General features: G+C 43.0%; 2 protein-coding genes across 4 annotated transcripts; one reads left to right on the plus strand and one right to left on the minus strand.

Annotated features, from left to right (window-relative positions):
• Positions 1–1,318: 1,318 nt before the first annotated feature.
• LOC135652515 (protein indeterminate-domain 5, chloroplastic-like) lies at positions 1,319–4,122 on the plus strand. The gene is made up of 3 exons (XM_065173525.1): positions 1,319–1,613; positions 1,687–2,083; positions 2,855–4,122. The coding sequence occupies exons 1-3, from the start codon at positions 1,460–1,462 to the stop codon at positions 3,915–3,917; spliced, it is 1,614 nt and encodes a 537-aa protein (XP_065029597.1). The 5' UTR covers positions 1,319–1,459; the 3' UTR covers positions 3,918–4,122.
• Positions 4,123–5,786: 1,664 nt separating this feature from the next.
• Positions 5,787–16,200, minus strand: LOC135584169 (protein argonaute 1B-like). 3 transcript variants are annotated; one of them, XM_065173335.1, is made up of 23 exons: positions 15,935–16,200; positions 13,132–13,838; positions 12,825–13,033; positions 12,589–12,738; positions 12,367–12,500; positions 11,409–11,518; positions 10,896–11,002; positions 10,599–10,737; positions 10,324–10,440; positions 9,048–9,155; positions 8,818–8,889; positions 8,192–8,314; positions 7,945–8,110; positions 7,677–7,798; positions 7,466–7,603; positions 7,256–7,398; positions 7,082–7,144; positions 6,941–7,004; positions 6,729–6,864; positions 6,536–6,609; positions 6,327–6,421; positions 6,202–6,233; positions 5,787–6,129 (listed from the first exon to the last, which is right to left on the minus strand). In XM_065173335.1, the coding sequence occupies exons 2-23, from the start codon at positions 13,828–13,830 to the stop codon at positions 5,924–5,926; spliced, it is 3,207 nt and encodes a 1,068-aa protein (XP_065029407.1). In that variant the 5' UTR covers positions 13,831–13,838; positions 15,935–16,200; the 3' UTR covers positions 5,787–5,923. The 3 variants fall into 3 exon arrangements, with proteins under 3 accessions (XP_065029407.1, XP_065029509.1, XP_065029457.1); XM_065173437.1 differs by having other exon boundaries at positions 16,056–16,190; XM_065173385.1 differs by having other exon boundaries at positions 16,018–16,186.
• Positions 16,201–16,466: the final 266 nt, after the last annotated feature.

The raw sequence follows: 16,466 nt of genomic DNA on the forward strand, positions 1-16,466 counted from the left end.
AACTTGTGTTATGAATTCCTTTATTTTATACATACATCACAAATATTTTTATATAGAAGTTTCTTAATCCAATTTCGGTTGACATGATTCGCGGATGCGTATGCACTCATAATTATGAAAGTTTAGACAAAATCTTTTGCTAAGTCTCTGTGTGTGTATGTGTGTGTGTGTGTGAGAGAGAGAGGAGTCATAGAAATCAAATTTCCCAATAGAACTTTATTATTTTTTTGTCATAGATTCCCCTCCCACCACTATGCATCTTCGAATAAAAACTATAAATACTTTAAAAAAAAACATATAAAATACTAATTTCATCCGATAATTAATTCATTTGTGGTTGAGGGTGGTTCGAAAATTGGATGTTAGACAACAAAATATTAGGATCATGTCTGGTCTTTATTATTTATCTTTGTAAAAGAATATATACTAATTTAGAAGGAAATAAGTGTTTCTACTTAATATTGCGCATAAATACTTGTATATATAATTGGTGACGCACAACAGTCGTTCGAAGTAGGAAGGAGCTCAAGTTACCAATATGGTGTAAGAATGGGGAGGGATGGAGAGGCTGGCTTTTGTCCTCTGCGTAGACGTGAAGGGGACACCAACCCAGCAAAGGAGATGGGAGGGTGTAAGCTCTACAGTCCCGCGGGGCCCGCTCCTCGCCGCATGGCGACACCGTTGCTGCGTCAACTGCACCACTCTCTCTCTCTCTCTCCCTCATCCAATTCATTCATGTAAACGCCGGTAGATTATTCTTCATTTGTTTGTGGTGTAAAGGCGCAAGCAAGAAGAGATGGGGAACGAAGAAACGGCCAATCCTTCGCGGTGAAGACGAGAAGGAAAAGTGTGACAAGGAACTCCTCTCTCTCTCTCTCTCTCTCTCTCTCTCTCTCCACCGAAGGACGAGTAGAAGAAGAAGATAGACGAGGAGAAAGGGAAGGGCGGAGGTTTTTTTCTTTCTTCTTCTTCTTTCGAGTTCTCTCTCTCTCTCTCTCTCTCTGTCTCGCCCTCCCATGCCTCCTTGTTTTGTTCCATCTTTACTCCTCTCATCCCCTTTTATACTCGTCATTTGAGTGCAACTGTTTGTTTGGATTCCAAGACCGCTTTGTTCTCTAGCAGAGACAGTAAGAGAGTCAGGGGGTGGAATTTGGAGGCTTTTGGTTAAGACTGTCTCTTGGGTGTTGTAGATCCACAACCTGTGTACTTAGATTTGGGCTCTTCCTGTTTTCTCCTCCTGCCTCTTAGATCTAATTTAGCGTAACAATAAGGAGAGCACATGATTCTGTGTTGGCTAGCGAGGGGTTGTTTTGTGGCTCTAATCTGGACTGGTCAGTGATCCTTGACAGACACCAAATACGAACAGTGGTGTGTGACTGCCGAGGGAGAAGACACCAACAACACGACTGTCATCAGAGTCCGAAAAGGTCACTGTTGTTTTGCTGCTTCGGTCGAGAAGATGGCAGCGGCCTCGTCGTCGGTACCTCTCTTTGGAGTTAGAGAGGAGGAGGATGAGTACGGCAAGCAACCGCCGCAGCCGAAGCAGCAGCCTTTGCCCGCCCAACCTGCGGCTCCCCCGCCAAAGAAGAAGAGGAAGCTCCCTGGGAATCCATGTAGCCTAATATCCCTTCACTTGCTTCGCCTTTTCGATTGATTCCTGACTCACTGAGTCGATCGAAACTGCAGACCCGGACGCGGAGGTCATAGCTTTGTCGCCGAGAACGCTGCTGGCCACGAACCGGTTCGTGTGCGAGGTTTGCAACAAGGGGTTCCAGCGGGAGCAGAACCTGCAGCTGCACCGGCGCGGCCACAACCTGCCGTGGAAGCTGAAGCAGAAGAACCCCAAGGAGGCGCGCCGCCGGGTTTACCTCTGCCCGGAGCCGACGTGCGTGCACCACGACCCCTCGCGCGCCCTCGGCGACCTCACCGGCATCAAGAAGCACTACTGCCGCAAGCACGGCGAGAAGAAGTGGAAGTGCGACAAGTGCTCCAAGCGCTACGCCGTGCAGTCGGACTGGAAGGCGCACTCCAAAACCTGCGGCACCCGCGAATACCGCTGCGACTGCGGCACCCTCTTCTCCAGGTTCTACATGCATGCATCCTTCCTTCCATCCATCCATCCAGTCAATTCACCGTCCACCCCATCATCCTCATCGCCGTCGTGTCGCCGCAGGTCTCACTCATCTCGCACCTGCACTCACTCACACGCACACACCCTCGCACGCGCCATGGCAATCAGGGTTTCTTGAGCTAGTAGGTTTAGGGTTAGGGTTTGCAGAACAAAGATCTGTGGATCAGGGAGGAGAACTGCTCCCTCGTGAATGGTCACAATGGAACCAAACTGCCATGGTCGTCGGGATTCCAGAAAAGGCACTCATCTTTCCGTCCTCGAGACGAACGCCAAGCTCATCACACTCTCTCTCTCTCCCATTCACGTGGTGACATGGAGGCAAAGCTTGACAGGTTGCTTTGTTGGGTTGTGATTTGGAGATATTCGGTGCTGCAGGTTCTGACCGTCTCGTAAAATTTGTCATTTGGATTTGACCACACATCGTTCTTCTTCTCCCAAAGCTTGAGGTGTGTGTACCAGTCACTGAGCTTGTTCTAATATGAGTGAGCACCACAGGTGGGGGTGGATACCGATTGAGCTGATCACATTGCTCTGGAAATTGGTCGCCATGAGATGACTCACATTTTCTACGAGATGATTGCTATGAGCAATTATGACGCATCATTGCGTCGATTGATCGATGTAATTGATGCATCGGGCATTGCATTGATGCAGGACGATTCCGAATTAAGCTATTCTTCTTGCATTGGCACTAATTGCTTCTTCATCCGGCGATTGTTGCAGGCGTGACAGCTTCATCACCCACAGAGCCTTCTGCGACGCGTTGGCACAAGAAAGCGCACGGGTTCCGAGCGGCATCGACTTGTACGGGAACAGCGGCATCAGCTCCGGGCTTCCTCAGGTGAATTCGCAGCTCTGCTCGTTGCAGACCTCAGCTGTTGACCTCCTCCGCCTCGGCGGCGGCGGCGGCGGCGGTGCAACGCAGTTCGACCACTTGACCGCTTCGGCCTTCCGTCCACCACCTCCGCCTCAACCCACGCCCTTTTATCCCGGCGGCGGCTCGAGCCAGGAGCTCAATGGAGACTCCCCGTTTCTCCAGAACATGCCGACCAACACCAACGCCTCCTGCTCACCATCATCCGCTGCCGCCGCAGCTGGGAACCTCTTCAACCTGGGTTTCTTCTCCAACAGCCGCAGTTGCATGAACACCGACGAGCAAGCAGCGACGCTGTTCGCTGGGAATCTCATGAGCAACAACATCGACATGAACATGTCGTCCCTGCTCACCTCCTCATTACACAGCGAATCCGCAGCTCCGCAGATGTCCGCCACTGCGTTGCTTCAGAAGGCCGCGCAAATGGGCGCAACGTCCAGCCGCGGGTGCTTCGGAATCACGTACTCCGCCGCCGGGGGTTCGAAGCACGCAAGCCTTAGAGACGATTCCAAGAGCAGCGGCCTCGGAGAGAGCTCAAGAACACAAGTGGAGAACGAGAACCACCTCCAAAACCTTATGCACTCGCTGGCGAACGGAAGCAGCGGCATATTTGGCGGTGGGAATGACACGGAGACTGCTGCTTTGGGTGGATTCAATCCGGGCTTGTGCGGCATGGACGAGGACAAGCTGCACCGCAATCCATCGTCGGGTGCCATGGGAGGATCCGACAGGCTAACCAGAGACTTCCTTGGGGTCGGCAGCATGATGAGAAGCCTGCAGGGGGGAGGGATGGCGCAGCCAGAACGGCAGCTCGGCATCCCCATGGCCACTGTGGACTCAGAAACGAAGTCAGGTTCTTGTCGTCTACCTTACGGTGATGGGAGTCTTCTTTCAAGGAGGAGCAACCCGTAGGCGGCAGAGGAAGAAGAGAAGCTTATTAGGTGTGTGGCTTCAACTTGGTCATTCGAAGATAAAGCTGCTGTTGTTGTTATTGTTGCTTAGCAAGTGTTGTAGGACTTCGGTGATGGGAGTCTTCTTGGTTCCCAATTATGGTTTTAGGTGATTCCTTCCTTGCTCTCTATTTCTTGATCAATATATTTTGTGCTTTTTAGTTAAATATATTACTAAAATTCTTAAAAAATAGTTGGCATCATAATCAAAGAGAATAGAAAAGACACCTTAAAATCGAAAACTTAGGGTTGACTTTTCATTAGAGGTCAATTTATTTATCCATAAATAGTTTAGAATCAAATAGATTCTTTTTGGAAGGCGGGTGGAAAATGGAAGAGAAGTGAATCATCATAAACAAGTAGAATGCACGATAAATGATGACAAAAGGGTGGGTTGATAGATAGAAGTAAGCAGTCGGTCAGTACGTTGTGTTTCTTGCTTAAACGAGCATATCATCATACACCTTTCCGTCGTCTCTCTCTCCCTCGCGCGCGCTCGCAGAGTGCTGCGGTGCAAGAGCTCGTCATGTGCTTCCGTGCATGTGGGCGCGACGACTGAGGAGTCCAAACCCCGTTGCCTAGTGCATGCAGCTTGTACTGCAGACTTCATCTTGCACGAGAAGAATGTTTGTGCCGATAGAAGAAGAGGAGATTTATCGTCGCAGCCTTCGGAAACTCCAGGCCACATGTTGAGTACCGCTGCGGGGCGGGCGGTGGTTTTAGCTCTTCTCGTGGTCTTTAGCCTGACGCTGCTGTTTTCGCCCACCACCTGTTTGTCGTCGGCACCTCGTCAGCGACGACCGCGAAGGCTCGTCCCCGGCGCCGTGGCCGCACGCTGCTCCGTGGGCATTGGAACTGTTTGCTACATTTAGCCGGGCGTGGGAAGGCGGGACGTCGCGTGCTTCGTCTTGGATCAACAGGATTGGACTGACGAGTCATGTCGATCGTCCTTCCGGACACGCAAAAGAAGGGCATGTTTCGCTCTCTCTCTCTCTCTCTCTCTCTCTCTCTCATTCGGCAAGTCGCTACTGACTGTGACTGAATTCTGTCTCTCCCGATATATGGATTTATATATGAGATTTAAGTTCTTCAAATTAATAAGATTTGTATATCAAAACCAATCTTAAATGCGAAAGATTGTGATCCATATTTTATGAACAATTGGAGCTTAAATTATTTTAAAGACAAAGGTATACTGACTGAATTAGCGATGTAAATTCATCAAATTAATAATAGGATTAATTATTTCTTCTCTCTCCCTCTTTTACTGTGAATTTGCTGGTAATAAGAGAACACGTGATCCTATCCAGTCGGTTCACATGGAGAACAACAACAGTGCACGCCATGGCTTTACAACAATTGCGTGACCAAATCATCATCTGCTCGTTGTAAGCCTATCCGTTGTTTGGCCGTATGCTGACTGCTGACTGTTTCATGAACTTATGAGCGTGTTTACTATACAATCGAACGACTGAAATAGCTTTACACAAGACACGATGTCACAACACTGTTGCGCACTCGATCGGTGTGAGAGGCACATCGTGCGGAAACACAGCAAGCGGGCGGGCGGGCAAACCGTCGAACAACAAGGGGTCCATTGGGAGGAGAATCCTATGTTGTAGAAGACGTGCATGCCCATCTGCAGCACATGCATCCCTGTGCAGACGTACTCCCAGTGGCCACATAAGGACAAGTAGATTGATGGCTATGCTACGACTTCGAAGCAGTCCACTGGGGAAAGAAAACAATGTGAAAAAAGAGATTCCAGAATAAAAATAGAAAGTTGAGAAGATAGAACCTGAAAACGGTGAAAAGCCGGAGAAGACAGAGATCAAGGAAGGATTTCTCGATTATATTATGGCAGATACGAAGTCCAAGTTGAACGTGTGCGATGATGAACAAGGAAAAGTCAACATAAAGGAACCACAGAAGTTGGAAGCGATACAAGTCAGAGGGGGTTTTGTAGGCTTAACAATAAAACATGACCCTCTTGATGTTCTCCTTCAGTGCTGGAAGAGGTTTCACGGCTGCGCTAACTGGAGTCCTCAGTCCGCTAGCAGAAGCACCACGTCCAGCAGTCGCCCCAATTGTCATTGAACCACTGTCAGATGTCTCCGGCTCCATGTAAAACCGGGCACGGAAAGCAGCTAGATGAGCATAATATGCCGGTGGCACTGTTCAGAAAACCGTAGAACGATTCAGCCATGGGGAAATTTAGAGAGAGAGAGAATGCAAGGCAGACATACCGATAGATACAGAGCGCGTGCACCTCGCATAACTGCACAGTAATAATAAAGGTTAAATCTCATATGGATAACTAGTTAGTGCATAACAGCACTGAAGGTGGATGATTAAAGGGATAGAATCTTACGTGTAACAGAGGTTGTTCGTCAGAGTTTGCAAGGCATCAGCTGTGAAATTGTTCTCATCCCACAAGACATGGTAATGTGCAGGACGGCTTGTGCCCTTCATGTTCGATTCAATATGGTCAGATCTTGCCACCACAGATAGGTCCCCAAAATTGCAAATAAAGAAATAAATGCATATAACATAGATAAATTGTGATGAGGAGAAATTTACTTGGATGCCAGCATGGCTGCACAAGTAGAAGTCGAATTCGGTAGGGTGGCAGATCATAGAATCAACAACAGTCCCTAGAATTTCCAAGGGTAAACAAATAACATATCAAAATCAACATTGAAGATCAAACAAAGTCATAATAATGAAAGAAAGAATAAAACAGAACAACTGCTGGCAACACAATGTGGCTAACCAGGTAAAATGTTTCCACTCTTATCCACTGAGCGATGATCATTGTGATTATTGGCGAACAGCCTAGTGTGGTGACGTTTTTGAACGACCACAAAAGTCACTGGTGGCTGATAATTTCGTTCTAGAGAGGCACATGCCTGAGACATCAACGAAAAAGAAGTTTAAAAATGATAGCACTGTAATAATAACATCTATGGAGACCAGATATCCTACTTTTCTGATTGCATCAAGTTCATAAAGTAGAACTTGATAGAATTGTCCCTCACTCACTCCATCCCTGGAAAGACAGGACCATCTGTGAGTTTGTATCATAACAAAAAATATTAATAGGCAAGAAATTTCTTAAATGCATACCTGTAAAATATAATTCGCTGAGGCTTCTGTCCGGTAGCTCTCTTAAAGGAAATAAGAAGCTCTCTGCATAGCCCATAAGGTATGAGATGATTTTCTTAGCTCAACAACAAATACAGGGAAAGAAAAACCAACAAATTCTGTAGAGCTGGCTATAGATTAATAAGCTATTCATACTTGATCATGCCACCGGTGACAGTTCCACGCTGAGGATCCTGCCAGACTTTAAAGAGATCTTGAATTAATTCTTGTCGATGGGCCTGAGCACATACTAATCCTGCATATTTTGTCACCTCAGGCCAATCTTGAGAAGCTACAACCTGAAGAGCAAATGGAACCAAGGTAAGAATTAATATCCAGATAAAACATCACAGCAAAAGAACTTACAGCTGCAATAGAGGGGCTAGAATCCTCTCCAGGATGAGGATGCGTGACATCAGCACCAAATATAATAGTAGGTTGGTCACTGACAAATGGTATACGCCTTGACAAGGCATCCATAAGAACCGTGTTCCTGCCACCAACCTATTCATAAAAATATTCTTCAGGGCTCAGTGATAGGAAAGAGGGAACAGATAACACAAGCTCAGCTACCAACCTTCACATTTATTTTAAGAGCAACATTGGCTAGATACTGCCTACTTATCTTGAAAACATGCTTAGTCAAACAACACTGTGAAACTAAACCGAGATCCGTCTCACATATCCGCTTCAAATCACCTGTCATTATAACACTTGTACATCAGAGAACATTGGGAAAGTGAGAAGCAGGGATCAAACTGAAAAGAAGGTACGCTTAGACTGATTAACTAGCATAGCAATGTCATTATGTTGCAGAAATCAAGACTAGGTGCATAACAGCATACCATAAAGAGAACCATTACTATCGGGCAATATTACAATGAGCAAATCAAGTTCTTTGCCCTCAGGTTGGAGTATGTTCATTGCGTCATGATAGAGTGCCTTCAAAGCTCTTTCCACATGATCAGGCCTAGCACTCAAGGGAGGAAGTACAGGTTCTAGAGCAAACTCCTGCAAAAATGTTTTACATCATATACAAGGCAATGAATGGAAATTATAATGTGTTCCAAAAAATAACGATCAAGAACATACCATTCCAGATATCTGGCACATCTGAGCAAGCTCACGACAAAATCCACGAGCAACATTTTCTTGAACATTCCGTGCAAAACTGATACATGTCCAGTTGTTCACTCTCCCACCATTCACCAGTTTCTACAATTTGCCAAACAAGCGAAATTGTAAGCAACACAAGTAGATAATATCAGAAAAATAACAAGACTGTATGAAAAATGCACAGCTCGATGCAGAAACCATTCCACAACTAACAAATAACATGCAGAAGGCTAAAATGATACCAGATGACTATAGTAGTGAATAAACAGAAATGATTGAGTAACATCTAAAAAAGGAATCTCAAAGAATCATTACATTTTCAGATTCTCTTCATTGAATAGACATTAACACAGAAGTATCCAATGGCTAACATATGAGCAATGGTGCTCGCACTTTCAGCCTCTAGCAGATAATATATTCTAAATTTTTCAATGCATGGACACACATACGTAAAAAAGAAAAAATATATTCGTCAACGATGCTAGAAGTGTATTTTAGTATGATCAATGGATGCAAGCATATAATACTAATAGCAGAATCAACACAGAGGAGCTGCAGGCTTAATGACCAAAAAAGACTAAGAGAGCAGTCTAATGCAATACCTTATTCATCATGTTCCACTGGCCAACTCTTGGCAAGCAATCCTTCTCTCTACCGGTGTCGTGGTACTTAAGCTGCACAATCAAAATGATGCAATCAGTCACTCTCAAATTTAGCCTAATCCACAAACAGCAAGCTGTGATAGTTGTTTGTGATAGAGACATGTCTTGCACCCCTCAGTAATCTCAATGTAGATGCTAATAACATGAAATTAAATTGTGTTCCCATTTACCCAAGGAGCCGGCAGAACACGAGCCTCAACTGATGCAAGTCTCTCACTGATCCTGATCCCGAATTCTCTAGCATAAGGATCTTCATGGTATGCATTGTGATGAACTGTCTGTAAAAGAATGACGAGTGAAATACAATAATCATTATGAATGTTCTAAATTCCTTTTAGACATACATAGCAGTTTCATTCTGTATCTATACAGGTTTCTAAACATAGAGTAGAGTTCAATGGTGACTCATGAACAAGTAACGCAATATGAATAACTAAATGAAAATAAATGAAAGAATATCATCATGTATGACTGGTAATCTTCATCAAAACCCATAGGGTCTGATTTAATCTCATTTAACCCAAATCTTCACTTGTCGTGTCTGTGCTAGGAATCTGAGCTGGAAGCAAGTCAAAACAAGCTCAGGTCAATCATATGTCACCTTACCATTTGTTTCAGTAACCCAAATACAGGGATGAAAAAGGAAAACACTGAGAATTTATGCATTAATTTGGTGGTGCTCTGATATTGATTATAAGAAACAAAAGCCACAGAAAATGAGGATAGCCCAACCCCACTCACAGTATCTCTCACCCTTTAATGGGCTCACTTTGCGAACATGCAATTGAGAGTTCACTATCACCTCTCCTATTTTTCCGAAGGGTTATCTAACAGTGTCCTGTACCTGAACCAAACACTACCTTTGGCTTAAATGCAACTCAATTCAACCAACTATAAACAATTTGCAAACTGCCTGGCTCCATCAGCCTGCCCAACCCAGGCCCAATTCTTAGCAGCAAGGTTTTGCTGAGCAGTAACAGATCTTGTTGGAAAATCAAGTCATAAGTACCATTATTATTACTATCCTACCCTCCCATTCCACATGTGACCCCACATAATGGAATTATCCCAGCCCATTCACAGCTCTATGCCATGCGAACCACACCATCCAAACGTAGTATGAAAATGAAAACTGAAAGTACAGTAGCTCAAGGGTTCTGACGGAAGAAAGAAAATAACGATAAAGAAGTAGAATGCAAGAAAATGTTGTCCTCCAACATCAAGAGCTAAAATTCAGCCTTTGCAACTTGAGAAAAATGTACAGAGACTTGAAGTAACCTAAACATTCTTGGCATATTGCATAAAGACCTTGAGTTGTGAGGGTTCCAAGTGGTGCAGTTGACAATGATGATGAACTTAGTTTTGAACTGTGGTTCTATAACTAAAGATTCTGAAAGACAAGAAAAGATAATGAATAGCATAATCATTGAGGTGAAAATAAATAACCTGTATGATGTCAAGCTCCCGATCTCGAGGAAGTTGGCATGTCACCTTTAGAAGAGCAGTGATTTGCTTCTCATTCAACCTCTTAGAATATCTCTGCCCCTCCACAATCTTGCATACCTACAAACAATTATAAAAATTGAACATGCATTTTTGAAGGTCTAAAACTTTATAAGCACAACACTAAACTTAAAATATAGATCAAATGAATATATATAAATATATAGATGAAATGCATCATACAAGACAAAAAGCATATTATAATAACAATAGCTCACTTCCATGGGTAAATAATTTGGCCTCTGTTGATTTCCAACTTGCAAGCAAGGCAAACTCAAGTGTTGGATGGCAAAACCATAAGTCTCTTGGAAATACCGCACAACAGACTTCATTGTACCTCTTTCATCAACATGGAAACTGCCATTCCAAAAATTCCAGGACAAAATTTGAAATGTATAAGAATCATCGCAGAAATCAATATATAAACAATGTTTTCATGATAATTTAACGGTATATTTTGCATAATAAAGAGGATAAAATGAACTAAATCAATAAACACAAAAGTAGTTCCTCACGTGAGCTCCCTGGTTGCCTGTGATGTTAAACCAGATATGCGATATTTTCTGCGCATATTGCCACGATGAGTGACCTCAACCTTCACACCTCTTAAAGCCTTTTTTATCTGAAGTAGCATAAATAATTAAAAAGTGATATAATAGAGCTGCCATAAACTTGAACAACATTTTCATTATTTTAAAAATAAAATGCTGGCTGACTCTGACTGAGAAAGTGCATAGCTACAAATAATCAATGAAACAGGATAAATTGAGGTGTGTGGAAGTCACAAATATAGGTAACACAGAAAGTGAAAGAGTTTTTTCTTAAGAGACACATGAAGTAAACCAAGACAACTTTGCCTCCGCTAAAAGGATCAAAAGAAAAGACCACCTTCCAAAAAACTGTTTTTTATCACAAACTACCAAGTATGTTTGCAAATATAAGAAAAAAAGGTTCTCCATTATGAGTTCTCTCCACTACCCAGGAAAAAGAGAGGTACTCGAGAAAATAAAAAATCATTGAAACCAAACCTTCACACGGTCAGCATCAGAAAGTGGTCTTGATTGAACATCCCTATTAAGAAGCTGAGCGACAAAGTCAATGACTGGTAGTGGCTCAATGAAAGCTGTGGAGGAAATATCTGCACCAGAAAGTAAATTTACAGGACCATACTACGAAGCAACATCTGCACATCAAAATAGAAACTCTAACATGCATGTGTTAAAATTAAGACCACATCAAGAATGTTTAAACCAGCCAAATGTTGTACATTTTTTTAATGCACCAGTTTATGAGACAAGGATATGCACAAGCCTTTCTGTCTCAGAAAATGAAGTAATGCTCTAGAGCACATCAAATGCGCTACATACTCATCCGTTAGTACCATATATAAAATTATTGGCCCTCTAGCAGTACAAGAAATTAAGTAAAAAGCTCAGCATAAACCAACTGAATTCTAAAAAGTGGGGAATCTATAATGTCAAACTTGTAATTAGTCTACCAAGGCATAAAAAGCTAATTTTCATCTGGTAAATCATATTTTCTACATCCATCTTCTATCTTCAGACTGAATTGTGAGGTGTAAATTATTCTCTGACCTCTACAAACACAAATCAGGATATTAAATACTGCAACAGAAAATCAGGTCTCTTTTCGTGGCCACCTATGAATAATATAAAGACAACTTAATAAAAACACATAAAGCAACATAGTTGCAGAATTCTATTCTGTCACAGACTTGCAACAAGTAAATCTGCTTCACCACAAAATCTAGAAAATATACTTTTAGTAAATTGTATGATCACCTAATAGCCACACATGCTCTGGGTTCTCCAGATGATAAAAACCACAGATTACTTTTAGTTACATGTTTGACTTGATTTTTTGAATATATTTTTCCAGCATCATTTGCCTGCCTTCTCCAATAACAGCACAGGTTCAAAAGTACCTATGGGTAAATTGAGAATCAGAGAAATGGGTTACCAGTACCGATATTTAGAGAGAGGCCCATCTGTGTTGGACGAATGCTCTGATAGAAACCTGGCCAACTTTCTAGTCCCTCGCCAAGTTGTTTCCTTGTCCCTATATCAGGTGAATAAAAGGACCGACCAACTGGCACATATCTGCAGACCATAAAGAATAAATCACCTCAAATCTTTGATAATAAAAATATTGAATCAATTACCATGGTATAGAGGCACTATTTATTACCTTGCAGTAGGAAGTTCACCAAGCACAATATCGAGAACTTGCAATGCTTCTTGGGGAGCATCAGCCTGCCTCCCGGCTAGAAACATCTCAAGACGGTGTAGGTTGACACGAGCTGCTAACTTGATAACAACCCGAAACGTCCTATGTCGCCTGCAAGATGAAAATATATATTAATGGATCGTACCACCACCAAAATTAAATCAAAAACAGGCATATCAATGGATCAAATAGAAGACCTTTCCATGCCCGACCCATCATCCTCATTGTCTAGACTGATATGAAACTCTCTAGATGTGAATGGCAATGGGCCAGCTGTATAAAGACTCTTCCTGCCATCATACACTGGAAGACGTCCTCCCAGATAAGCTTCCCTATATAATTTGACTAGATGTTCCATCAAAGCACGATTGACACCACGTGATGTAGCTTCAGGCATAATTGATACCTAATGAAGTAATTAACCATCACAGGATAATATTAAGGCATGAGAAAGAGGCACATACATATTAAACCATTATTCGAGACGGAACAGGGAAAACTCACATCATACTGGTGAAGGTCTTTGTCAGGTAGTTCAGCAACAAAGTGATTTGCCTTCACCACACATTTGATGCCAAAGGTACCTTTACCAGGGCGCACTGGAAATCTCATTGACTTGCTTGAAGATGCTGGCATAGGCTGGATTGCTTGACTGGAAGCTTCCCCGTGAACAGAAAGCTGTTGAAATTGTTCTGCAACCTCAGTAGCAGAAAACTCTGGCTGTCGTGATGAACTGGGCTTCAATGGAGCTGCTTGGGTAGCTTGATAAGGAGATTGTGTTGCTTGGTGCAGCTCGGGAGCTGGCGGCCTTGATAGACCTGCAGCTGAGGGGCCAGACCCACGTCCTCCAGAAACACCACGGCCACCCCGGCGTCCACCATACTGTTGCTGAGGCGGCATTCCACCTCTGGGCTGAGAACTACCCCGGCCCTGATACTGAGATGGTGCACCTGGCTGCTGAGCATCATGAGGTTGTGGTTGGCCACCTCGACTTTGGTAATATCTCCTGCCACCACGACCACCTTGCTGGGTTTGTTGAGGACTGGATGGAGCCCAACCCCTTCCTGCAGCACCTCCCTGCTGCTGTGGAGCAGGACCCCTATCTGATGGCCACTGGGGTTCTGCTCGTGCACTGTTGCCACCTGTCTCATGAGATTCTGAGCTCTCACCAGCAGAACCTTCGGTTCTGTGTTTTCTCACCATGTCATCAGCTGCATAAGGATGTCATCTATGAACTTTGGGCTTAACAATGATGAATGAAAAAGATCAAATGGAACGAATAGTAGAAAAATCTATATTCAAACTGAAAATCGTAAATGGGAAGGCCCTAACTGACCGAGACAAGCAAGTTTGAAACAAAGATTCCAAAGGAAGATTCCAAATTAGAACATTGAGTACATCTGAATTGATATTTAAACGTTTTGCAGAAACAAGAGCAGATTTCAAGGGGTATTGTATCTTATACTATAAATATGCTTCATTCGTTGAACATAATAGGTACATTGAACCATCAGGAACATACAGCGAATGGTTTCCTATGGTCAGGACAACATAGAATGATGTCCATCCTATTGGTTTTTCCTTCAACAACCAGAAACCTGGATCTATTTAAAAAATAGATGGACTCCAATGTTGAAAAGGGACGAAAATCAAAGAAGATTTACTAAACTAAAAAAGGCAGGAATTGTACATATTTGGCATATATTATGCGAAAGCAATAAGCACCTATGGAGGACATTAACAGCATACCTGTATATGATTACAAAATCCTATAAAATAACAGTATAAGGAAGTTTCCAAATTAGCAAATTGAGTACATCTGAAATGATATTTAAATTTTTCACAGAAACAGGAGCAGATTTCAATGGGTACTGTATCTTATAATTTAAGTATGCTTCATTCGTTGAACATAATGGGTACATTGAACCATCAGGAACATGCAGCGAATAGTTTCCCATGGTCTGGACAACATAGAAATAAATGATGCCTATCCTATTGGTTTTGCCTTCAACAACCAGAAAACTGGATGAATCTAATATTGGAAAAAGATGAAAATAAAAAGGATTCAGTAAACTAAAAATCAGCAGCATGACACAAATTGGCATATATCTCAAGTTGAAGCAACAAGCACCATATGGGGGATGTTGATGGCATGAACACCAATAAATGATTACAGAATCATAGAAAATACAGTACAAGGAAGATTCCAAATTAGCACATGGAATACATCTGAAATAATATTAAAAGGTTTCACAGAAACAGCAACAAATTTTAAGGGATACTGTATCGTATCTTTTGAAAATGCTTCATTCGCTGAACATAATGGGTGCATTGAACCATTGAAGGGAACTGTTTTCTATAGTCTGGACAACATAGAAATGCTAATTGCATAAACTATAAAATGGATAAAATCAATAGCTATAAATTTGGAATCTTCGACGGCAAGTCCAAATCCTAAAATTTTAAAACTTGAGGATGCGTAAACTATGCGACTTATAAGGATCTATTTTCTATAATGCAAGAACTTAACAGTACAAAATGCTTTGTGATTTATTCAGAACATAAATTAAACAATTTAAAATAGAAATTGTGCATCGAGGTTCTAAAACATCATTACTTAACCCATAAAGGCATCTAACTAAGTCGAACTGTCAATTCTCATACATGTGGAACAACAGATGGTAAGAAGTTGATTAAGTCTGATCCATTTGCCAGAAAAGAATGTATATGATTATCAAATACGAAAATAACTTAAAACAGATACTTCATTTGCAACATTTAATTAACAAGTAATACATAACGAACACCACAAAAGAAACAGAAAGAGAAAGCATTCCAATGGTAAAACTACCACATATCCCAACCTAGAGATGAAAAATAAATCACAGTAGGAAATGAATGATCATAAACTAACTGCGGAAACGAAGAGGAGACGTTATCACATATATGATTACACAACTAAACCAAACATAGACATTTGCATTGTGCCATAACCCTCAGGAAAAATCAAAACCAAACAAGTAAGCGGCCTGCTAAAAGATCTGTGCCCGTTTGTGCCAGAATCGCAGATCTACAGTATCAGAGACTAAATCACAGCACGTTCACCCCAGGCAACGCTCTTTCACCCTATCTGACTCCACAAAAAGGGAATCAACAAGCACACTAATTCACATCACGTTCTTCCCCAAAGAACGCTATTCTACGAGTACGACAATAACCGAATCCCAACACTAAAACCAAAAGAGTAAAGACAGAACAAAATCAGAATAATCCAAAAAAAAGAGCAAGCCGAACGACGACGCATTACTTTGGACCAATCTCCACTTGACTACAGTACGCAGCGAGCTCGGTAAAGAAAGCGGAAAGAAACCGAAACAGATCGATCTTTACAAGGGTCGAACGGAAACGCCAAGAAGACGAGACCGAACTGCTTTATCTTGGTGGCAACACCAGGGGACGACGGTGTAAATCCGCAGATTGCCCTTGGAAACCGCCTCTGGAAACCACCCCTCCTCACTGCACTTTACCTTTGCGAAAAGAGGAAGGGAAGTGTGAGAGAGAAGCCTCCACCCGTGAAAAGTGGCCAACCCGCGGGTACGTGGGGGATTTCAAACGGGCGTTAAGGCGTGGAGGAAAACGACAAGCCCCGGCCCGACTCACCCGAGTCACCGATGACTCGTCTCGGTGCTTGGGTTAGGTCGGCAGGGCGGTGAAGCGAGAGGACGATGTCGTGGCATCCACCGCCCTGTGACAGGACGGGCCACCACGAGCTTTCCGGCACATACCCGGCGTGTGATTGGCCGCGCCGTACCGTCGGGGACCTGAGAAGGACACCTGAT

Source organism: Musa acuminata, chromosome BXJ1-1 (genome assembly GCF_036884655.1).
Source record: "Musa acuminata AAA Group cultivar baxijiao chromosome BXJ1-1, Cavendish_Baxijiao_AAA, whole genome shotgun sequence".
Classification (NCBI taxonomy): Eukaryota; Viridiplantae; Streptophyta; class Magnoliopsida; order Zingiberales; family Musaceae; genus Musa; species Musa acuminata.

Bases quoted from the DNA above. Each gene is read 5' to 3' on its own strand.
- LOC135652515 (XM_065173525.1), top strand. From the start codon at position 1,460: ATGGCAGCGGCCTCGTCGTCGGTACCTCTCTTTGGAGTTAGAGAGGAG. The intron at 1,614-1,686 runs GTAGCCTAATAT...TCGAAACTGCAG, and splicing joins GAAGCTCCCTGGGAATCCAT to ACCCGGACGCGGAGGTCATA. The intron at 2,084-2,854 runs GTTCTACATGCA...CGATTGTTGCAG, and splicing joins TGCGGCACCCTCTTCTCCAG to GCGTGACAGCTTCATCACCC.
- LOC135584169 (XM_065173335.1), bottom strand. From the start codon at position 13,830: ATGGTGAGAAAACACAGAACCGAAGGTTCTGCTGGTGAGAGCTCAGAA. The intron at 8,890-9,047 runs GTAAATGGGAAC...TTGATTGTGCAG, and splicing joins GTGTTCTGCCGGCTCCTTGG to CTTAAGTACCACGACACCGG. The intron at 8,315-8,817 runs GTATTGCATTAG...GGCAAATTGTAG, and splicing joins AGTGGAACATGATGAATAAG to AAACTGGTGAATGGTGGGAG.